Raw genomic sequence first — 24,649 nt, 5'->3', positions numbered from 1 at the left:
TAATGACTTAATGGTTGGAGACTATACTGAATTATAAGTGTTAAAATGCTATACATATGAATTTTACATGATATTAAAATTACCGATATCCTACCGATATCTCACTACGATAAACGATATCTCATATATCGGTCCTTGACCGATATTCGATTTTTTCCACGTTAATTGCTTAGGGCTACTACACAGTACTACTTATAGTTAGAGATACACCAAAAGCGTGTTTTAAGGTTAATCATTGTTTGTATAATATAAAAGAAAGTACGATAATGACCAACAACCCAACAACAAACCCATATACATGTACCTAGCTATGCATCTCTTATATATATTATACATTCAACAAATAACACAAGCATTGGGATCTTCTTCTATAGAATGATTACCGTATACTGGTGGCGGCCAGTACGGATTGTAAGCCACCAAATTTCCATTCGCTTTCTTTTCCGGCTCTTTCTTTGCGGGTCCAACGCTCAATATATTAGTGTGCCATTTTTTAAGTTTCCCCACAACATTCACCGGATCAACGTCTCCAACGATCGTCAGTTTCTGGTCTTTCATTTCAATAGCCACCGAATCGATCCCTAAAAGATTTAAGATTGGTTTTCTCTAACTAAATCAAGTTATACGGAATTGAAGTGGTTTGCTTTACAACTTGGTGGACTCTTTGGAGATTCAGAAATAAGATTGTTTTTAGCCGAACTAGGTTAGAAGTGGAAAGATTTTCGAGAATATTGTTTATTATTCTTTTTTATGGTACACTAGTAAAAATCGCAAAAGCTAGAGTTGCTTGGAATGAGTGGATTAAGAATCCTCTTTTTATTGATGTAAATACTTTTTTCAGCTTCGAATAGTTTGTTTCGGAGCTCGGTTTTTTTATTCCATGACAACTTAAAAAAAAAGTTATTTGGTGTAGAATCAAAACTGGATAAAATGAACCATATATTAACCTGAAAGACCGGAAACCGCCTTTAACGCTTTCCTCTTGTCATTGTTGTCATGGATATCCACTTTAATAACCACTTTCTGCAATTAGTTAAGGATTAATAACAGTAAAATTATGAAGAAATACGGATGTAGAAGTTGATATCAATTAAGGTACAGAAAATATACCTTGCTTTCAGGCATGTTGATGGAGATGATGATGATTGGTGAAGCAGATGTGTTTGTGTGTGTGATTTATAATAAAATAAAGAAAATGTTTTGAATTCTAAGTGTGTTGGTGTATGAGATTTATAAGAAGAGGAAATAGTGGTCTGAACATTACTTGTGGAAGAAAAGATATTAGAAAAAAATTGACTAGTATAAGGCCAAAAGAACATTCAATTGATGCCAAAGAGTTAGAAAACTCGAAGTCAAGACTTGGACCAAGTATGTAAAAGACATTTAGTGTCATGAGACCAAGTCTATCTCCTGTATTATCAAACAATGTTTGGTTTGTCCGATTCTAAAACTTGTAGTCAAGTGTTCGGTCTAGAAATATTGTTAAATTGGTTGAACCAAATCGTAAACATCTCTAGTTGAGTGTTGAAAATTATGTGACGATTATTTAGTACATACGGTATAGGTAGAAACATACCGGTTTGGAGTTGATCAAAACTATTAAGATGGTTAACTTTTTGTGGTTGGGCCTAGGGTAGTTCAAACAGCTTGTCATTAGCTTGAAGATAGCTTAAAACATTCACGCAAAATCATGTAGTTCATAAAGGAGCAAAGCCAGGCTGGTTCGGCTTCTAAACGAGTTGAGCTCGAGCCAAAGTAAGCTCGCTCAATAGCTGGCTTGCTCATAAGCTTGCTTGGTGATTCACTCATTTAACTTAAGCCCGAATTTTAATGTTTGAAAATTATAAACCAGCTTCATAAATAAACCAGGGCTACTAAACATGCATGTTATGTCGGAGACATGATAAGAAGTCCATGGGTATCAATTGATTCGTCATGTTACGCTCATTGGGGTCGCTACATACACATTAGCAACGGGAGAAAAGGTCAAAAAAATAAAATTTTAATATGATTGAAATGATATCTTAATTAAAAGTTGTGATATAAAACTTTGCCAAACTATTTGTAACTTTTTTTTATGTCTCATTTTTAATTAAATTAAAAAGAAAATACAGTCACATAAAGTTTTTGAAAAGAACCACGGATAAAATTATAATTATTATACTTATTAAAATTTATTATTTTTAATTTATTTAAGATTCTTGGTTAATCTAATTTAATTATTGTATATTATCCTTATTAAATACTTATAATTCTACTTTGTGGGATATCTAATCAAATTGTTTAAGGGACATAAACTGCCAAATGAGTAATGAGTAATATTATATATATCAAAAACCTTTTTTTTTTTTGTCAATCTTTATATTTTCACTATATTCATGAAAATCTATTTTCTCAACCACACATATATATGCTCTCCTCGATCAACGCTTCCTTAATGTGTTGTTATCTAGTCTTCACATATCCCACTTTCTCATTTGTTCTTCTCCATCGTCTCCCCATGAATCGAACTTTGATTAAGACCTAATGGACCACGATGACGGCATTTTAAATAAAACAAAAGAAAAAGAAATGCTCAAAATCGAATTTGAACCTAAGACCTGCCCTTCTTCCAAAGCTTTAATCATGCCATACATAAACACCACCACCACATCTGGTCGCCACCACCACCTTCGGTACCACCTCCGAATTGACGTTCACGAACTTACATGGCATGTGTTTAGTTCTGGTGGTTTAATATATATATATATATATATATATATATATATATATATATATATATATATATATATATATATATATTATATAAACAAATATCTTTTTTCATATTTATTAATTTAACACTTTAACTACTTACTATGAACATTTCATAAATACATGGACTTTCTATGAACAGTTCATAAACATGTGGTTTGTTTGGAGGGCTAATCAAACTTGTATACTTATAACATCTTAATCTAGAATAACATTCGAGGACCCATATCATTGATTATTCTAGACAAAAAAATATTCATTATAGTTGACCTGTACGTACCAACTGAAGAGGTAGGTCCCAGCAGAGCCCAGTTGGACACGCAAGACTCACCTTGAAGAGGGACGTCTGCGCAGAAACCAACTGGATCCGCAGGACCCACCATGCTCAGAGACGTGACGTCCTTACGCGCAGTACGCAAGCTGTTCCCGCAGGAAATGCCTCCCAATGGTGAAGGACTCTGCCTGTTCCCGCAGTTGCGGATACAAGCCATCAGGGAAGGCCACCCGCGCAGCAAGGCTACACGCACAAGGCACTTAGCTCTCAATCACTCAGTGTCACCTGAAGGAATGAGCAAAGCCGGGAACAATCCCGCACAAGGGCGGGAGGGGGAATACTCCCGCCCAAATAAGTCAGTCCGTACGATACGGGAAGATCTTCTGTACTGTACCTGACGAGGTATGGGCAAAAGATCTGACTAAAGATACGACAGCTTATTGACAACAGTATGGCGAGCAGCATGCTCCTGTACTGTATGTCACTATTAGCCGCTGCCTACTCACCAACTCCTGTCATACCACGTGCATAGCCGGCAGTTGGTGGAAAAGGAATAGTACACAGCAGGCCTGGTCACTATCAGCCGCTGCCTACCCACCAACTACCAGCAGGGCACGTGCGTAGGCCACTGTTGGTGAAACAGGAACACTATTGCAGCCGGCCACACCTCATTGGAAACCTACCTTCGGCTATAAATACCACAAATGGTATGACCATCTTATCTTAACATATCTTATCATATTATACCTGATATCTGCTCTAGCAATCTCTTAATATACATTTATATTTAAAGAGCAATCTAGTCTGATTCTCACGCCGGAGGGTGGTCACAAGGAGGAACCCCCCCCCCCCTTCTCAGTGACAAGCTCACGGTGTCTGTTTTGCAGGTTATCAGAAGAACCATCTTTACCGGGTCTAACCCCTCGTGGGAAACATCTATCTAACCCCCAGGTTACCCGTAATCTGCCCGGGGTCCGGTTAGTGTTTCTTCATTGGCGCCATCCGTGCATAAAGCTAGAACTTCATTTCTTTTCAGTTTTTTCAAACTACTGGAAAGATGGTTAAAGAAATTCCGGTAACCACAACCCCAGCTACTGGGGGGAATACCGGCTACACAGTCTTTACAAACACTACCCCGGTTACCCAAGCCGGGGCAAGTGAAGTAAATTTTACGAACACTACCCCAGTTACCCAAGCTGGGGCAAGTGCAGTAAATAATCGCTCACTGGGATTCACCGATACCCAGTTAGAGAAACGAACAAGATTCCCCCGCCAAACACTCGATGAAGTTAAGGCATGGGCGGAGGCACGTCAGAGGGAATTCCAAGCTGAGTTGGACGAACGTTTGCGTTCCGTCCAACAGGCTGACGAATTCGAAGAATACTTGGACGATGACTCGGAAGAATCCGACTCCGACGCGAACCCTCGCCATAGGGCAAAAGGGAAGCGTAAGGAAACGGACTCCCAACCGAGAAGGCATTTTGGAGAAGCCTTCAAACCAAAAAACACAGGTGGAAGTCCACGTGACTTCTCCAAAACATTCAGACCAAACGTTGCAAATGCGGGAACGTCCAAATTTGCAAGGGACATTGCGGAAGCAATTGCCCCAAAAAGTGCTAAACAAATGTCCAGCATAGGCACATATGATGGTATATCTGACCCAGATGATCATTTGAACAGATTCATAGCGGGGGCAACCGTCTTGTTGGGGCTGCTAGAGCGTGGTTCGATCGTCTACCGGTCAACCACATCTACGACTGGGCAGACTTCCAACAGAAGTTTAGCCAACACTTCAGCCAGCAAAGAAAGTATACCGAGGAGCAATGGACAATCCTCAAATGCATTCGAGAGGAAGATGAATCTTTGCTAGACTTCATCACTCGCTTCAACTCGAAGAAGCTAAGTCTGGGTAACATTAGCGAAGATCTTGTTCGCGCTGCTTTTATTCAGGGCGCGAACGACCCAGAGCTCATCCGCACCTTAACGGGTAAAGATGGCATGCCATCCACATGGGATGCCATCATGACAGCAGCTAAACGCTTTGCGGAAACGGAGAAGCAACTGGGTAGAGATCTCCCACAGAGCACAAACCTCTACACCCAGAAAACAAGAGAAGACAACGTCCTTACCGCCCGATTAAACAAAAAGCGGAAGCTAGGCATTTGGCAGTCAAGGGTAAACTTTGACACCTCATCCGGCTTGCAGCATCGGTTAGGCGGAAGGGATAACGTACAGTCAAACAAGAACTCCAGATGGACGCCGCTCACCAAAAGCGTCACCGAGATATTCGCTACTGAGGAGCTCCCATGGCCAAAGCCTCAAATAATCCGACATCGTCACAATGCTGATCGGAGCAAATACTGTGACTTTCACAGGACAAAAGGCCACAACACCGAAGAATGCATAGACGTAAAGGACATGGTCGAAGCATTTGTCAGAGATGGGACGCTCGCGCACCTCGTGGCGCAATGAACGCTGAGCAGGCTGATGCGTGTAGAACCCCAGCTGGGGAAAACACGAATAAAATTCCAGCTTCAATGTGGAGACTACATGCTGCGTAAAGAACGAGATCCCGAACCAGGTGCGTATCGGCTCGATGGCACTCCCATCCCAACAACATGGAAGGGAGCTCAATTACACAGTTTGCATGTAAATCAATTCCAAATTTGTAAAGAAAAGGCCAAGAGCCACTTCTAATGGAAATGATTCTCCTTAGAACATCGACGCTGATGATTTTACATTTATACTTTATGAACTATCAACACTGATGCCGGTTTTCACCGCATAAATACGTGGAAAGTCGTTGGTTGGGGAAGGCGGCAAAACCCGCATAAACCCAAAAAACGGCAAACCTTCACGCAGGTCAGTTGAAGGGGAAAAGTTCAGTCATCCTACTAAATGAAAGTGCCGGTCTATCCGCATGAATCAGGAGAGGAAACTGAACACTAACCTAATAACAACCGCACGTCGAACGGTTATTCAAAACAGAGAATTTCTAACAAAAGGATGAGGAAAACCTACACGCAGGTCAGATGTAGGTAAAGTTTAGCCATCCTACTAAGTGCAAGTGACGGTCCTACCCGCACAATCACGAAAGAGGAAGCAAAACTTCAACCTATTATCTACCACGTTCAAAGGTTAACTTATCCTAAACACTTAGAAATTTCATTAAGGATGAGCAAAACCTCCACGCAGGTTACCCGTAATCTGCCCGGGGTCCGGTTAGTGTTTCTTCATTGGCGCCATCCGTGCATAAAGCTAGAACTTCATTTCTTTTCAGTTTTTTCAAACTACTGGAAAGATGGTTAAAGAAATTCCGGTAACCACAACCCCAGCTACTGGGGGGAATACCGGCTACACAGTCTTTACAAACACTACCCCGGTTACCCAAGCCGGGGCAAGTGAAGTAAATTTTACGAACACTACCCCAGTTACCCAAGCTGGGGCAAGTGCAGTAAATAATCGCTCACTGGGATTCACCGATACCCAGTTAGAGAAACGAACAAGATTCCCCCGCCAAACACTCGATGAAGTTAAGGCATGGGCGGAGGCACGTCAGAGGGAATTCCAAGCTGAGTTGGACGAACGTTTGCGTTCCGTCCAACAGGCTGACGAATTCGAAGAATACTTGGACGATGACTCGGAAGAATCCGACTCCGACGCGAACCCTCGCCATAGGGCAAAAGGGAAGCGTAAGGAAACGGACTCCCAACCGAGAAGGCATTTTGGAGAAGCCTTCAAACCAAAAAACACAGGTGGAAGTCCACGTGACTTCTCCAAAACATTCAGACCAAACGTTGCAAATGCGGGAACGTCCAAATTTGCAAGGGACATTGCGGAAGCAATTGCCCCAAAAAGTGCTAAACAAATGTCCAGCATAGGCACATATGATGGTATATCTGACCCAGATGATCATTTGAACAGATTCATAGCGGGGGCAACCGTCAGTAGTTGGACGGAACCTACGTGGTGTTACATGTTCCAAATGACGCTTGTTGGGGCTGCTAGAGCGTGGTTCGATCGTCTACCGGTCAACCACATCTACGACTGGGCAGACTTCCAACAGAAGTTTAGCCAACACTTCAGCCAGCAAAGAAAGTATACCGATGAGCAATGGACAATCCTCAAATGCATTCGAGAGGAAGATGAATCTTTGCTAGACTTCATCACTCGCTTCAACTCGAAGAAGCTAAGTCTGGGTAACATTAGCGAAGATCTTGTTCGCGCTGCTTTTATTCAGGGCGCGAACGACCCAGAGCTCATCCGCACCTTAACGGGTAAAGATGGCATGCCATCCACATGGGATGCCATCATGACAGCAGCTAAACGCTTTGCGAAAACGGAGAAGCAACTGGGTAGAGATCTCCCACAGAGCACAAACCTCTACACCCAGAAAACAAGAGAAGACAACGTCCTTACCGCCCGATTAAACAAAAAGCGGAAGCTAGGCATTTGGCAGTCAAGGGTAAACTTTGACACCTCATCCGGCTTGCAGCATCGGTTAGGCGGAAGGGATAACGTACAGTCAAACAAGAACTCCAGATGGACGCCGCTCACCAAAAGCGTCACCGAGATATTCGCTACTGAGGAGCTCCCATGGCCAAAGCCTCAAATAATCCGACATCGTCACAATGCTGATCGGAGCAAATACTGTGACTTTCACAGGACAAAAGGCCACAACACCGAAGAATGCATAGACGTAAAGGACATGGTCGAAGCATTTGTCAGAGATGGGACGCTCGCGCACCTCGTGGCGCAATGAACGCTGAGCAGGCTGATGCGTGTAGAACCCCAGCTGGGGAAAACACGAATAAAATTCCAGCTTCAATGTGGAGACTACATGCTGCGTAAAGAACGAGATCCCGAACCAGGTGCGTATCGGCTCGATGGCACTCCCATCCCAACAACATGGAAGGGAGCTCAATTACACAGTTTGCATGTAAATCAATTCCAAATTTGTAAAGAAAAGGCCAAGAGCCACTTCTAATGGAAATGATTCTCCTTAGAACATCGACGCTGATGATTTTACATTTATACTTTATGAACTATCAACACTGATGCCGGTTTTCACCGCATAAATACGTGGAAAGTCGTTGGTTGGGGAAGGCGGCAAAACCCGCATAAACCCAAAAAACGGCAAACCTTCACGCAGGTCAGTTGAAGGGGAAAAGTTCAGTCATCCTACTAAATGAAAGTGCCGGTCTATCCGCATGAATCAGGAGAGGAAACTGAACACTAACCTATTAACAACCGCACGTCGAACGGTTATTCAAAACCGAGAATTTCTAACAAAAGGATGAGGAAAACCTACACGCAGGTCAGATGTAGGTAAAGTTTAGCCATCCTACTAAGTGCAAGTGACGGTCCTACCCGCACAATCACGAAAGAGGAAGCAAAACTTCAACCTATTATCTACCACGTTCAAAGGTTAACTTATCCTAAACACTTAGAAATTTCATTAAGGATGAGCAAAACCTCCACGCAGGTCAGATGTAGGTAAAGTTTAGCCATCCTACTAAGTGTAAGTGACGGTCCTACCCGCACAATCACGAAAGAGGAAGCAAAACTTCAACCTATTATCTACCACGTTCAAAGGTTAACTTATCCTAAATACTTAGAAATTTCAAAAAAGATGAGGAAAACCTCCACGCAGGTCAGATATAGGTAAAGTTTAGCCATCCTACTAAGTGCAAGTGACGGTCCTACCCGCACAATCACGAAAGAGGAAGCAAAACTTCAACCTATTATCTACCACGTTCAAAGGTTAACTTATTCTAAACACTTGGAAAATTGCTAATTTAAACTAAAGTATGCAAGTCATATAACGTTTACAAAGCAAGGAATCCAATGAAAATAGCGGTCTTACCCGCAAAAAGATTTATATTTCACAATGATTCATTACAAGAATGGCCGGGTAACTACCCGCCTACAAGAAAATAAATCTATACAAGCTAAATCTATCCTAGCAGTGGGAAGGGATCTTCAGGATCAGGCTTCAGGGCCACTTCCACTTGGACCAGCACCGTCAGTAGAGCGTGGCAGTTCAAGGAAAGCTTTAAGGATAGCTAGCCCATCATCAGCAGCAGCAACTTGGTTCACCTTCTCCACCACCGGATGCGGGAAGGCGGCATACTGATTCACTGCTTGGTCGTAAACAGCTTCAGTATCAACATTGTACAAAGGGAAGTTGGAAGGCGGGATGCCTTTCTCAACGAACCCTAGACCAAGCAGGAAGCCGGCCTTTTCCCCATCCTCGTGAGAAGCGTTGAGGGCTGCGCTCATAGCATCGTCATAAGACGTCTCTGAGAAGACCCGATGCACAACCTACAAGAAAATATACAAGTATCAGAACCTTTTCTATCTACAAAGAAAAGCGTAAAGAAATGAAAAGCATACCTGAGACAACGCTTCTCGAAGAAGCCATTCCTTGGCAACCAGAGCTTCTTGGAGGGCAGCTTGAGCTTCGTTACGGGCGCGTTCGGCTTCACTCTTGTTGAGGTTGGCAAGCAACACTTCTTTAGCCGCAGCCTCTTCGACGCCCTTTAGCTTCCGCTCAGTATGGTCAAGCACCCCCCTCTGGTCCAAGATCTCCTGGAGCTTTTTGGCGTCTTCCATCGCCAAGGCATCATGAGCCTGCTGGAGAGCCTCTAATTTGGCTTTAAGCTCTTCATTCTCCACGCGTAGAGGCTCAGCAACAGCTTCAGCCTTGGTGGCCCTCTCGGTTGCGTTCCTTGCAGTTTCCTTAGCCAGCCGAAGCTGTTCATTAACAGCTTGGGCAGCCTTGGAACGGGCCTCGAGCCGGGCCTGAACTTCAACCTCGAGGGCCTTGAAGGCCTTCTCCTTTTCCGCAGCAGCTGCGGTAAGCCTTTGGTTCTCCTCCCGGACAGCCCGCGCCTGAGCTACTTCTTTAATGCGAGCTGCTTTTAACTTGTCGTTTTCATGACAAAGCAGCTCGACGCGCGGCTGCATCCGGGCCAGGAGAACCCGAAGCTCATTGGTTAGCCTACCCTCCTGGTAGCTAGCCATGGCTTCCCCCAACGCACCACTGGGAGCAGCGTGACGAGCCCACTCCACGCACTCCACAGGGGTGCGAAGGGTTGTTCCTCGGCGAATGTTCCATCGTGGAACATACACTTCATTAGAATCCGACACTGCAAAAAACATAAAGCAGTTAGGAAAAGATGATAAAAAAATATATATAAAATGGGTCAAAAGAACCCTATGCACCTGTAGGGTCAATAACAGGCCGATAGCCGCCAAACCCATCACCTGAACCCAACGGAAATCCATCCAAGAGGTCAGGCAGATGGGAAGGAGGCAGAGGTTGGCGATAAGCCCCATGCATACCTGAAGGTTCGGCCGTCGTTGCCGATGACGGAGGCATGGTAGAAGCCGCCGCGGTCGCAGCCGCGGAATCCGCAGCAAAACTAACCGCCGGCACGGTGAAAGATGCGCTAAAAATAGCACTCACTGCCGGCGGTGACGTCATCACAGCTGGAACAGTCGGCTCAAAGGAGTGAGCAACTGAACCAGCGGAAGCAGGCGCAGGCGCCTGGGTCGTCGCCTCAGGTAGGCTGACCAAGCCTACCGTCATTGGCGGAGAGGTACTCCTCTGCGCTCCACCCTGGAATGCGTCAACATCCACGCCTGCACAAAGAAGAAAAGTATTAATAATGGAAAACTATGAAGTTAAAGATAAAGGAAGTTTGTACTTACGGGTTTTCTTGAGCCTAAATGTACGGACAGGCGGGGATGAACCCGATGGAGCCGGCCTCTTCACGCCGCTCACCATTGTCATCCTGGGCTCTTCGGTGACAGTTGTCACAGCCTCCGGAATGGTGGCCTTATCACCACCGGGATTCCCCGCCACCTCTTCGCTCTCGGTCTCCGATTCAGACCGAGGCACCGGATCGGCAGTAGAGGCCACCTTCTCCTTCCCCTTCCCGTCGGCAGCCTTCTTCTTCCGCACCAACGGAGGACCATATGCGGATTCCTCATCAGAACATACGATTAGAGGAATTCCAGCAGAGGTTTCAACATTGAGGGGTCGAGGGTCGAATAGCGCCTTACCTGGCCGCCTGGCGCTAAGGATCTCATGGCCTAGCGGATAGACCTCCACGAACCGATCCGCCGTTTGTTCTAGGATGGGCAACTCGTTCTCGTCTAGAGCGCGAGTACCCATCCGAGCGGGACCGTCAGCCTCCCGCGGGTACATGAGCGACTGCAAGTCGTTCCCCTCTGAAATAAACAGGAAAGAAGTTAGAAGAAATTCTAAATTAACAAAAAGAAACAGAGCATACCGTAAGGAACAGAGTTCGAACCGTATTCAAGGACGATTGGGATCTTTTGCGCATCCGCAGCCTTCCACACCCGGCTCATCCCCAGCATCACCATCCCGGACTCCGCAAACCGGTAAACCGGAGATTGGACTCGGGATATCTTCGCAAACCATTCCGCCTCCTGGTAGTTGGAGGCGTGAAGGCTGGGAAGTGCTTGCCCATTCTTGAATTTCATGGCAAGGGGGATGGCGCGAGCGGAGATGTAGAAGAACTCCCGCTTCCACGAGCGAAGACTGCGCTCGGTTGCGCAAATATTCAAACCCTTAATCCGGGTTATCAACGTGTACCACCCCTGGATGCACCTCCAGGAGTAGAAGGTCATCAGGCGGTCGACGAAGGGCTCAATGCCCAGTATCCGGCACACCCACTCGAAGTGGCGAACCTTGGCAATCGCCATCGGATGCACCTCGGTCAGGTGCACACCGTGCCTCTCAAGGACACGGTAAACAAACTTTGTCAATGGGAACCTAAGATTCCCATAGACAAATAATGCAGCATAAACCCCGATCTTGCCTCTGGGGGCATCATACACCGTCTGGTGGGGTTCAGGAAACTCAGGCTCGAGAGACTCAAGCATGAACTTCCTGACGACGTACTGATACAGATCGACAGGCAGAGCACACTGGCACTCGCCAGCAGTACTCTTGTCATCGGCTGTAGCTTCGAAATCACGAGACGACATCTTGCAAAAAGAAAGAAGAAAACGATTTCAAGAGAATGCTCGACTGAAAGATGAGTATTCGCCGGAAATCGTTTAGAAGATGAAGAGAAAAGTGAAAAGTGTGGATTACAAAGAACCCTCTCCCCCTTTATATACTAATCGCAATTAATGCGATGAATTTAATGCGGAGGAGAGAGAAATCAAAGGTGCAGTGAAACTATGACACGTGGCGAAAAGCAAGCTGGCAACAGCTGTTGAAAGGACGCGTACCATTAATTTCGCGGCCACGCGCCCGAAAAATCGCGCCCACGCGCCTGAAAAAGCGTCTGGAATGACCATGTACTGTCACGTCACCATAACTTCCTGCACGTCCTGACACAGTCAGAAGAAACCGTCGCACGACGTTTCAGAGGTTTGGACTGTTCTTATCCTTTCACCAACCTTTCGAATTTCAAAATTCAAAAAGATTCAAAAGCGGGAAAATACCCCTTACCTTGGCAACCAAGTAACCATAAGACGGGTGCGGGTACAGTGTTAAGGCAAAACCCTTCACATACCTAGCACCCGCAGGGAATTGAAGCCAAGAATAACTTGGCAACCAAGTAACCGTAAGACGGATGCGGGTACAGTGTTAAGGCAAAACCCTTCACATACCTAGCACCCGCAGGGAATTGAAGCCAAGAGTAACTTGGCAACCAAGTAACCATAAGACGGATGCAGGTACAGTGTTAAGGCAAAACCCTTCACATACCTAGCACCCGCAGGGAATTGAAGCCAAGAATAACTTGGCAACCCAGTAACCGTAAGACGGATGCGGGTACAGTGTTAAGGCAAAACCCTTCACATACCTAGCACCCGCAGGGAATTGAAGCCAAGAATACCTCGGCAACCAAGTAACTATAAGACGGGTGCGGGTACAGTGTCAAGGCAAAACCCTTCACATACCTAGCACCCGCAGGGAATGGACGCCAGGAATACCTTGGAAGTAAAGTAACCGTAAGACGAGCGCGGGTACAGTGTTAAGGCAAAACCCTTCACATACCTAGCGCTCCGCAGGGAATTGAAACCAAGAAGGATCTTCTGGGCAATGCTTGCGGAAACGGAAATAACATCCCCGCATAGCGGGAACGTCGAGAACTACGTTGTTTGAAGCTCCAGGATGGAATTGGTGGTTTTAACATAATTGATCACTATGTTCAAAACTACCAAAACCTCATGGAGAATCCACACAAGTGGGACTCAACGCTCCTGACTTGCGAGGAGGTTACAGACCTACCCGCATCATACCCAAAGATCACGCAGGAAACTCGGGAATTTCTGCAAGTGACAAGGACTTCCGCGGGAAGAATCCCCATGGAAAACCTTAAAAAACCCTTTTCAAAACCCTTTGCTTAAGTCCAAAAGTTCACCTCACTTTATTAAACACTCATGAGAAGAACATTGGACTAGGGGGACTTGAAGAGGTAGGTCCCAGCAGAGCCCAGTTGGACCCGCAAGACTCACCTTGAAGAGGGACGTCTGCTCAGAAACCAACTGGATCCGCAGGACCCACCATGCTCAGAGACGTGACGTCCTTACGCGCAGTACGCAAGCTGTTCCCGCAGGAAATGCCTCCCAATGGTGAAGGACTCCGCCTGTTCCCGCAGCTTCGGATACAAGCCATCAGGGAAGGCCACCCGCGCAGCAAGGCTACACGCACAAGACACTTAGCTCTCAATCACTCAGTGTCACCTGAAGGAATGAGCAAAGCCGGGAACAATCCCGCACAAGGGCGGGAGGGGGAATACTCCCGCCCAAATAAGCCAGTCCGTACGATACGGGAAGATCTTCTGTACTGTACCTGACGAGGTATGGGCAAAAGATCTGACTAAAGATACGACAGCTTATTGACAACAGTATGGCGAGCAACATGCTCCTGTACTGTATGTCACTATTAGCCGCTGCCTACTCACCAACTCCTGTCATACCACGTTGTGACAATCGTCAATTTCAGGTTAACTCAACTCCGTCAATTCAAACTTTAAGATCGTTGAATCTATAACGTACACTTCATTACATTTAAACTAGGGTTTAAATGACGCGTAACACTTACTACATGTGTAGTCTTTCGGGATTTGCACCGAAACGCAAACGAGTTGACGCAAACGATTGATAAATAAACGATAAACGTAAAAACAATAATTATGTGATTATTATGTGTTAGGATTATGTGCTATGTGATAAAACTATGGTCATGTTAACTTATTGGGCAAGTATGATGGAATGTTCTAGAAAAACAACACTTGGAAAGAAGAGGGACTAGAGTGTAACTTGTATTATTATAAATACATCACTAATAAACAAACCCTAACTTATTATTAACCTACAACCCTAAATCGGCTCTCTCTCCCTCTCTTGATCCACGGCTGCCGTCCACCTTCATCACACACACACACATCAATCAAGAGATTAATCCAAGAACTAGGTGCTAGGAAGGTATACTTGATCATCTCTTACCTCCTTGTTGTGTAATTTTGATGTTTAATGGGTTGTATGTAAACCCTAACTCAGCCGATTATATGTATGTATGTGATCAATATGATAGTTGTTAGTTGGATAATAGATTGATAACTAGATTGATGTTGTTGCATGATTGATTGTTGTTCTTGATTTGAATTAAAACACAAACCCTAATCTTGTATGTATGGTGTGATTTATATGCATGGATAGTAGTTATGGTGTCTAGAGGGTTATATGGATGCATGATAGTTCATAGATTGTTATGATGTTGAGTTTTGATGTGAACAGATTCTGGACAGAATATATATACGATGTTTAACTGACTGTAACGAAGTGTAAACGTGAAAATTGATTGAGATTGTGAGTACTGCAGTAAACTAGGTTGAGTCTAGTTTCTATAAAGTATAAATTCGTAATTTTTGGATAAGTGGAAGTATACTTTTATGATTTTACAAAAACGTGATGCAAAGCTGAGCTGTTAGACCTGCTGTTAGGTTATATTGTAAATTCTATATCTCATGAACTACGAGGCCAATTGGGTTGGTTCCACTTCTGGAAGTTGACTCACTGAGTTAGGAACCAAACCCAAGTGGTCTTGCATTTATTGGATTTTTCGTTTACCGGGAATTGCAAATAACATTCTGTTGTGCATGAATCTGACTGATATGAGTTTACTGTAGTGTTTTGATCATTATGAGAAATCTATATGGAATAAAAATAATATAAAATATGTTCTGGAAACCTAAGACATGTATGTTTCAGTGGTGATTTTTGGTGAATTAATTGAGATGATATGATCGGTGAAATAGTACAATCTTTCAAGTAGAAATTCTGTCACAATGAAACTAGCTGCTGAGTTGTATAGGAATGCATGAAATATGATAGTTTTTATATAATTGTGGTATTTTGACCAAAATACCCTTGCGGGGAATAATTGCTAGTTGATTGCCATGAATTGACCAAATTGCCCTTATGGGGAATAATAGTTAGTTAGTCTTTGTTTGTTGACCAAAATGCCCTTACGGGAATAATTGCTTGTAAGTATGTTATTAATACATGACACGAAAGTAATTGCTCACTCGTGTATCGTATCACAATTGTACTTGTTTAAATCACACACGGTTCACAAACGAAACACGAAACATGATACGTGCATAGGTATTATGTGCCGAGTCTAGAGACTCGTTAAACGTTCCGATACTTAGAAAATCTCTTTGTTATTTTAGAACGCTAGAGAGTTTTCTACGACGCGCATCACTCGGTGATCTAATTTGGAATATTCTTCGCAAACAGTGAGTTCACTTACCCCGCTCTTTGAACTGTTTTCAAACGTTTTTCACTTGGGGGAGATAACATACTCCGATAAACGCATTTTTGAGATAAACACATATTTAAGATTTTGTTATAAATTATATATATCACTTGTAGAGGCTAAGCGGCACGTAACCCTTGAAGTCCCACGCATCGAACCGGTTAATATTTGGAATAGCGAGTCACTGTTGAGTAGTACTACTGGGTTTGACAAACCCCACCCGACGCTAAGCTCAACTGGAGGTTGAGTGGGTGTAATTTTTGGCTAACACTTACCATGGTCTGGGTTGACCTGGTGACGGGCACTTGATAAACAGTCAGCTTCGGTCTCGAACCACTTAGTAATACTTGTTGTATAGATTAGCTACCTATCGATATATAATTTGACATAACATTATCTGGTAACACTTAAACGCTGTAACGTGGTTACACACTTAAACGCTGTAACGTGGTTACACACTTAAACGCTGTAACGTGGTTACACACTTAAACGCTGTAACGTGGTTACACACTTAAACGCCGTAACGTGGTTACGCAAAACTTTTAAACGCCGTAACGTGGTTACGCAAAACACTTAACGAAAACGCTGAACTCAAACGCTAAACGATTTGTCTTATATAGCTTGTGAACTCACCAACCTCGTGTTGACCCCTTTTAGTATGTTATTCTCAGGTAGCCGAGGCGGGCGCGCGGTTTAGGAGCATGCATTAATTGTTAAACATCTTACTCTGCAAACTTAATTTTAACATTTACATTTGGTTTTAAGTCGTCCTGCGTGACGCAACTTTTGAATTAAGGTTTTACGCTTCCGCACTTATTTTTCATTTAAACGTTTTCTTTGGTTTGGTTATAACTAATGATTCCGATCCTGCCAGTTCACACCCTCTGACGGTAAAACTCCGTTAGTGGATTTTGAGGGTGTGACAGATTGGTATCAGAGCCATTGGTTATAGCGAACTAGAAACTGCATGCATACTAGACTATAACCGCGACGACCCATTAGTTATAATAATACGCACTGCATAGGTTTGTGTAGTCTTGTAATCTTATCTCTTACCTCTTTCGCTTCCAACTATTGAAAACCAAGCTTTGTAGCGCCCCTATTTTAGCCCTCCCCGAGGGAACGGAAAACTTTGAGGTACACTGTGACGCATCTATACAAGGTCTCGGTTGTGTGCTGATGCAACTCGAGAAGGTTATAGCCTACGCCTCTAGACAACTACGGGTTCACGAGAAGAACTACACGACCCATGATTTGGAACTCGGAGCTGTGGTGTTTGCTCTTAAGATATGGAGGCATTACTTGTACGGTACCAAGTTTACCATTTACACCGACCACAAGAGTCTCCAACATATCTACGATCAGAAAGAGCTGAACATGCGACAGCGTCGTTGGGTCGAGCTGCTTAAAGATTATGATTGTGCCATCAAGTACCACCCTGGAAAGGCCAATGTGGTGGCCGACGCCCTCAGCAGAAAAGAAACAGAAAAACCCAGACGAGTAAGAGCATTGCAACTTACGATTCATGCCAGCTTACCCGATCAGATTCGCGATGCGCAACTGGAAGCTTTGAAAGATGATAATCTTCCATCGGAACTCATGCGGGGCATGAGCGAGCAACTTGAAACCAGATCGGACGGGGTCTGATATTTTGAGAACCGGATTTGGGTTCCACGATACGGAGAGTTGAGAACTCTAGTGATGGACGAAGCTCACAAGTCCCGATATTCTATCCACCCTGGCTCAGATAAAATGTATCATGATTTAAAGGAACTTTACTGGTGGCCGAACATGAAAGCCGACATTGCCACCTACGTGAGCAAATGCTTGACTTGTGCCAGAGTCAAGATAGAATACCAGAAACCATCTGGTCTACTGCAACAACCGGAACTCCCAATGTGGAAATGGGAGCACATCTCAATGGATTTTATTACGGGTTTGCCTAAGACACCGACGGGATGCGATACCATCTGGGTGATCGTTGACCGGTTGACTAAATCGGCACATTTCCTAGCGATTAAGGAAACGGACAAAATGGAAAGACTGACTCGAGTATACATGAAAGAAGTGGTGTCTAGACACGGAGTGCCTGTCTCGATCATTTCCGATCGAGATTCTCGTTTTACCTCACACTTTTGGAAGTCGCTGCAAAGCGCACTGGGCACACGTCTCGATATGAGTACAGCATACCATCCTCAGACGGATGGGCAAAGTGAACGGACTATTCAGACCCTGGAGGATATGTTGCGTGCATGCGTTTTAGATTTCGGAAAAAGTTGGGAACCCCACTTACCCTTGGTAGAGTTTTCGTATAATAACAGCTACCACGCAAGTATTAAGGCAGCGCCGTTTGAAGCGCTGTACGGACGGAAGTGTCGATCACCACTCTGCTGGGCAGAGGTGGGTGACAGTCAAATCACTGGTCCAGAACTGGTACTCGAAACCTCGGAAAAGATTGTTCAAATCCGAAATCGCATGGCAGCAGCACGGGATCGCCAAAAGAGTTACGCCGACAAGCGCCGAAAACCTCTCGAATTTAAAGTGAACGATCGGGTGTTACTCAAAGTCTCACCTTGGAAAGGTGTAGTTCGCTTTGGTAAGCGAAACAAACTCAACCCACGGTATGTTGGTCCGTACCGGATAACTGAGCGCATTGGTCCGGTGGCGTACCGACTGGACCTACCAACAGAACTCAGTGGCGTACACGATGTATTCCACGTATCAAATTTGAAGAAATGCCTATCTGATGAAACCCAAGTAGTCCCTTTGGAGGAACTGCAAGTTGATGAACAGTTACGGTTCATTGAGGAACCAGTCGAAGTTTTGGATTGGGAAACCAAAACACTCAAACACAGCAAAATTCCAATCGTTAAGGTTCGTTGGAACTCGAGACGTGGACCGGAGTTCACGTGGGAACGCGAGGATCAAATGATGAAAAAGTATCCTCACCTTTTTGAAGGGCTAACCAAACACCGAAAACCGCGAAACCCGGCAAACCGTCAAACATCACCGAAGGTATGAATTAAATTTCGGGACGAAATTTCTTTTTACTAGGGGATGATATGACAAACTGAAAATTTTTCTTCTTACTCTTTCAGACTCTCATCACGACTTGACTCAAATTTTCGGGACGAAAATTCTTTAACATGGGAATGATGTGACAATCGTCAATTTCAGGTTAACTCAACTCCGTCAATTCAAACTTTAAGATCGTTGAATCTATAACGTACACTTCATTACATTTAAACTAGGGTTTAAATGACGCGTAACACTTACTACATGTGTAGTCTTTCGGGATTTGCACCGAAACGCAAACGAGTTGACGCAAACGATTGATAAATAAACGATAAACGTAAAAACAATAATTATGTGATTATTATGTGTTAGGATTATGTGCTATGTGATAAAACTATGGTCATGTTAACTTATTGGGCAAGTATGATGGAATGTTCTAGAAAAACAACACTTGGAAAGAAGAGGGACTAGAGTGTAACTTGTATTATTATAAATACATCACTAATAAACAAACCCTAACTTATTATTAACCTACAACCCTAAATCGGCTCTCTCTCCCTCTCTTGATCCACGGCTGCCGTCCACCTTCATCACACACACACACATCAATCAAGAGATTAATCCAAGAACTAGGTGCTAGGAAGGTATACTTGATCATCTCTTACCTCCTTGTTGTGTAATTTTGATGTTTAATGGGTTGTATGTAAACCCTAACTCAGCCGATTATATGTATGTATGTGATCAATATGATAGTTGTTAGTTGGATAATAGATTGATAACTAGATTGATGTTGTTGCATGATTGATTGTTGTTCTTGATTTGAATTAAAACACAAACCCTAATCTTGTATGTATGGTGTGATTTATATGCATGGATAGTAGTTATGGTGTCTAGAGGGTTATATGGATGCATGATAGTTCATAGATTGTTATGATGTTGAGTTTTGATGTGAACAGATTCTGGACAGAATATATATACGATGTTTAACTGACTGTAACGAAGTGTAAACGTGAAAATTGATTGAGATTGTGAGTACTGCAGTAAACTAGGTTGAGTCTAGTTTCTATAAAGTATAAATTCGTAATTTTTGGATAAGTGGAAGTATACTTTTATGATTTTACAAAAACGTGATGCAAAGCTGAGCTGTTAGACCTGCTGTTAGGTTATATTGTAAATTCTATATCTCATGAACTACGAGGCCAATTGGGTTGGTTCCACTTCTGGAAGTTGACTCACTGAGTTAGGAACCAAACCCAAGTGGTCTTGCATTTATTGGATTTTTCGTTTACCGGGAATTGCAAATAACATTCTGTTGTGCATGAATCTGACTGATATGAGTTTACTGTAGTGTTTTGATCATTATGAGAAATCTATATGGAATAAAAATAATATAAAATATGTTCTGGAAACCTAAGACATGTATGTTTCAGTGGTGATTTTTGGTGAATTAATTGAGATGATATGATCGGTGAAATAGTACAATCTTTCAAGTAGAAATTCTGTCACAATGAAACTAGCTGCTGAGTTGTATAGGAATGCATGAAATATGATAGTTTTTATATAATTGTGGTATTTTGACCAAAATACCCTTGCGGGGAATAATTGCTAGTTGATTGCCATGAATTGACCAAATTGCCCTTATGGGGAATAATAGTTAGTTAGTCTTTGTTTGTTGACCAAAATGCCCTTACGGGAATAATTGCTTGTAAGTATGTTATTAATACATGACACGAAAGTAATTGCTCACTCGTGTATCGTATCACAATTGTACTTGTTTAAATCACACACGGTTCACAAACGAAACACGAAACATGATACGTGCATAGGTATTATGTGCCGAGTCTAGAGACTCGTTAAACGTTCCGATACTTAGAAAATCTCTTTGTTATTTTAGAACGCTAGAGAGTTTTCTACGACGCGCATCACTCGGTGATCTAATTTGGAATATTCTTCGCAAACAGTGAGTTCACTTACCCCGCTCTTTGAACTGTTTTCAAACGTTTTTCACTTGGGGGAGATAACATACTCCGATAAACGCATTTTTGAGATAAACACATATTTAAGATTTTGTTATAAATTATATATATCACTTGTAGAGGCTAAGCGGCACGTAACCCTTGAAGTCCCACGCATCGAACCGGTTAATATTTGGAATAGCGAGTCACTGTTGAGTAGTACTACTGGGTTTGACAAACCCCACCCGACGCTAAGCTCAACTGGAGGTTGAGTGGGTGTAATTTTTGGCTAACACTTACCATGGTCTGGGTTGACCTGGTGACGGGCACTTGATAAACAGTCAGCTTCGGTCTCGAACCACTTAGTAATACTTGTTGTATAGATTAGCTACCTATCGATATATAATTTGACATAACATTATCTGGTAACACTTAAACGCTGTAACGTGGTTACACACTTAAACGCTGTAACGTGGTTACACACTTAAACGCTGTAACGTGGTTACACACTTAAACGCCGTAACGTGGTTACACACTTAAACGCCGTAACGTGGTTACGCAAAACTTTTAAACGCCGTAACGTGGTTACGCAAAACACTTAACGAAAACGCTGAACTCAAACGCTAAACGATTTGTCTTATATAGCTTGTGAACTCACCAACCTCGTGTTGACCCCTTTTAGTATGTTATTCTCAGGTAGCCGAGGCGGGCGCGCGGTTTAGGAGCATGCATTAATTGTTAAACATCTTACTCTGCAAACTTAATTTTAACATTTACATTTGGTTTTAAGTCGTCCTGCGTGACGCAACTTTTGAATTAAGGTTTTACGCTTCCGCACTTATTTTTCATTTAAACGTTTTCTTTGGTTTGGTTATAACTAATGATTCCGATCCTGCCAGTTCACACCCTCTGACGGTAAAACTCCGTTAGTGGATTTTGAGGGTGTGACACACGTGCATAGCCGGCAGTTGGTGGAAAAGGAATAGTACACAGCAGGCCTGGTCACTATCAGCCGCTGCCTACCCACCAACTACCAGCAGGGCACGTGCGTAGGCCACTGTTGGTGGAACAGGAACACTATTGCAGCCGGCCACATCTCCTTGGAAACCTACCTTCGGCTATAAATACCACAAATGGTATGACCATCTTATCTTAACATATCTTATCATATTATACCTGATATCTGCTCTAGCAATCTCTTAATATACATTTATATTTAAAGAGCAATCTAGTCTGATTCTCACGCCGGAGGGTGGTCACAAGGAGGAACCCCCCCCCCCCCCCTTCTCAGTGACAAGCTCACGGTGTCTGTTTTGCAGGTTATCAGAAGAACCATCTTTACCGGGTCTAACCCCTCGTGGGAAACATCTATCTAACCCCCAGGTTACCCGTAATCTGCCCGGGGTCCGGTTAGTGTTTCTTCATCCAAACACTATTATTCAACTCGGTTTTCATATTAATTTGGACGACAAAATATTATTTTCTTTAGAAAATAGGTTATAAAAAATATACCGAGTAAACTAATTTAAAAACTTGAACCTGTTATAAAAACTATTGTACGAATCCCTTAAGGTTTAAAGCTTCAAATTTAGCAATCCCGTTTACACATAGCTAGACTTATGAAATATAATATCATGTAAGTTGCAGAAAGTAAGATTGAAAAGGTTGATATTTTTTTTGCATGCATGGTATGTTCCGGTAGATAAAAGAAAAATTATGTGTTTATCTCAACATGTGGAAGAGCAAAAATGGAAAACATTTTGAAACGATATTTCATAATATAGAGTCACGTACGTTACTAGGCAGCTAGAGCAATAACAAGAAACGTAATTAATGAAGTATTTGAAACCATAACAAGACATGGCCGGGCCTAAAACATTACAATGAATCAACTCAAAAGGGGACGTATACAACACATGGTTCTCGCATAGATATAGTTTCGCAAAAATCATAGGTTTTGCATAAAACCAGAGTTTTCACATAAAAACATCATGTTCGCAAGAAGAAGAAGAAGAAACTCATAGTTTTCGCATATAACCATAGTTTTCACGTTTGTAAAAGAATCCGAGTTTAAGTGATGTTTCTGACATTGAATATTAGATCGGCGTGAGTACTATAGCATGTGAATACTTGACCGAAGCGAGAACTTTTGAATGAGCGATAACTTGTAGTTGTCGCATGGCGTTGATAGTTTCACATGTGAACCTTGTACGTATTTAGAGTGAAGTACGGTAACAGTCAAGTATAACTTAGCCGGATTATCATGTGAGTTCGATCTAGACCCCTTTTTATGTGTTCTAGGGTCCAATACGTGCATGCTAGCATTTAGAAGTAAGATGTTTCAAATGTGAACGTTGTTATAAGCTAAGTACATACAAATCTACCAATAGTCCCACACACAAACTTAGCCCTTATTGAATTTGGCAATGCCTTGTGGCTGGCTGACAATTGTACAATTGTTAGGCCGGTGTGTGCCTACCTGTAAAATTAGAAGTCGGGTAGGGTTGGACGTTTTTAACCTGGGGCATGTTTGGGATTCCTTATTTTACCTCCTTATAACTTTTCATTAAGTTAATAAGTTACAAAAGTTTAACTTACGAAACTTTTCCTCTCACAATATAAGCAACGCCAAACACCTTATTACTTTTCAAAAAGTTAATAAGTTATAAGTTGATGAAAATAAGCAATCCCAAACACCCCCTTAGTCTTACAATGATGTAAAAGGCAGTTCTTTCCTTTGACGTGACAAAATTTTATGTTTTGTACCCTTAGGTACTCAAGTATTATTATTTTAATTATGTTTGTGAATGAATGTTATGAATCTAGAACTCACTCAGATAAACTGATTTTCTGAATGCCATCAAATTGGTAATAATGATTTTGATAATGGCAAGCACAGAAGCAGGTTTGTCCGGCTGAAGACCGACATCCGAAAGTTTTGAAGTTTTATAATTTTTGTTATGTTAAAACAACTTACATTGTTCTTCTATAGATCCGTCGCCTTTGGGTTTGAACTATATGTATGATTTCTGCTAGGATTTGTGTTAATTTGAAGTTCAATTAAGAACTATCTTGCATGTGTAAACCCAACCTCTGAGACACCTTGAGTTCAGGACATTTCATAGCGAGAACAGAAGTCTGTCAAAGTGATCATATACTCCATGCCATTGATTTCTATTTCATCGAGTTAAGCACGTCAGTATATATGAATGAACTCAAGTGGTTGGCTGTGCCTTCCCAAATTGGCATTCTACATACATATATTCATTTGTAACTTCAATCACAGGTAAACAAGTTACTCTTTCTTTTCTAGAGATTAAGTTTAATTTACCATAGGCTGCGTGACCAAGTCTTACATGCCACAAATTGGTGTGGCTATAGACTCGGTTGGCAACACATTCAAGGTCTCATATTGGTGTTGACTTAGAGCATGTTTGTGATTGAGTTTGAAAAATGTTTATTGACTTATTGGTGTTTTTAAAAAGCCAATAAGTTAAAATGTGTTTGACAATCACAAATTTTTTTTTTATTTTAGCGTTTTGAAGGGGTTAAAAAACAGTTTTCAAAAGCATAAAATCCTGGCTTTTTAAAATGACTTTTTGAAAAAGCCAATAAACATTTTTTAAAATCAATTCCAAACATGTTCTTAGTCTTGAATTCCTCAAACAACCTAACGTCATGTGGTCTGAACAAAACATACTTTCATGTCTTAGTTATTTGAGGGACCGAGATAATGCTCTTCATTCCGGGCACATATGTTGTAGACTTTGTCAAGGGACAGTTGTCACCTCTTCGGTTTGGAAACGCCACACTCCCGATGCTCGAACTATTACCCAATTG

At 42.6% G+C, this 24,649-nt stretch overlaps 1 protein-coding gene across 1 annotated transcript; it reads right to left on the bottom strand.

The window, feature by feature from the left end:
• Nucleotides 1-311: 311 nt before the first annotated feature.
• LOC143617236 (heavy metal-associated isoprenylated plant protein 39-like) lies at nt 312-1,242 on the bottom strand. Its single transcript, XM_077089860.1, has 3 exons — nt 1,111-1,242; nt 948-1,023; nt 312-581 (listed from the first exon to the last, which is right to left on the bottom strand). The coding sequence occupies exons 1-3, from the start codon at nt 1,123-1,125 to the stop codon at nt 337-339; spliced, it is 336 nt and encodes a 111-aa protein (XP_076945975.1). The 5' UTR covers nt 1,126-1,242; the 3' UTR covers nt 312-336.
• Nucleotides 1,243-24,649: the final 23,407 nt, after the last annotated feature.

The sequence above is a fragment of the Bidens hawaiensis genome, unplaced genomic scaffold (assembly GCF_021521415.1).
Source record: "Bidens hawaiensis isolate Kalapana, Puna unplaced genomic scaffold, B.hawaiensis_p1.1 tig00053229_1, whole genome shotgun sequence".
NCBI lineage: Eukaryota > Viridiplantae > Streptophyta > Magnoliopsida > Asterales > Asteraceae > Bidens > Bidens hawaiensis.
Note: the sequence above shows the minus strand (reverse complement) of the source record. Positions and strands in the feature narration are given on the sequence as shown.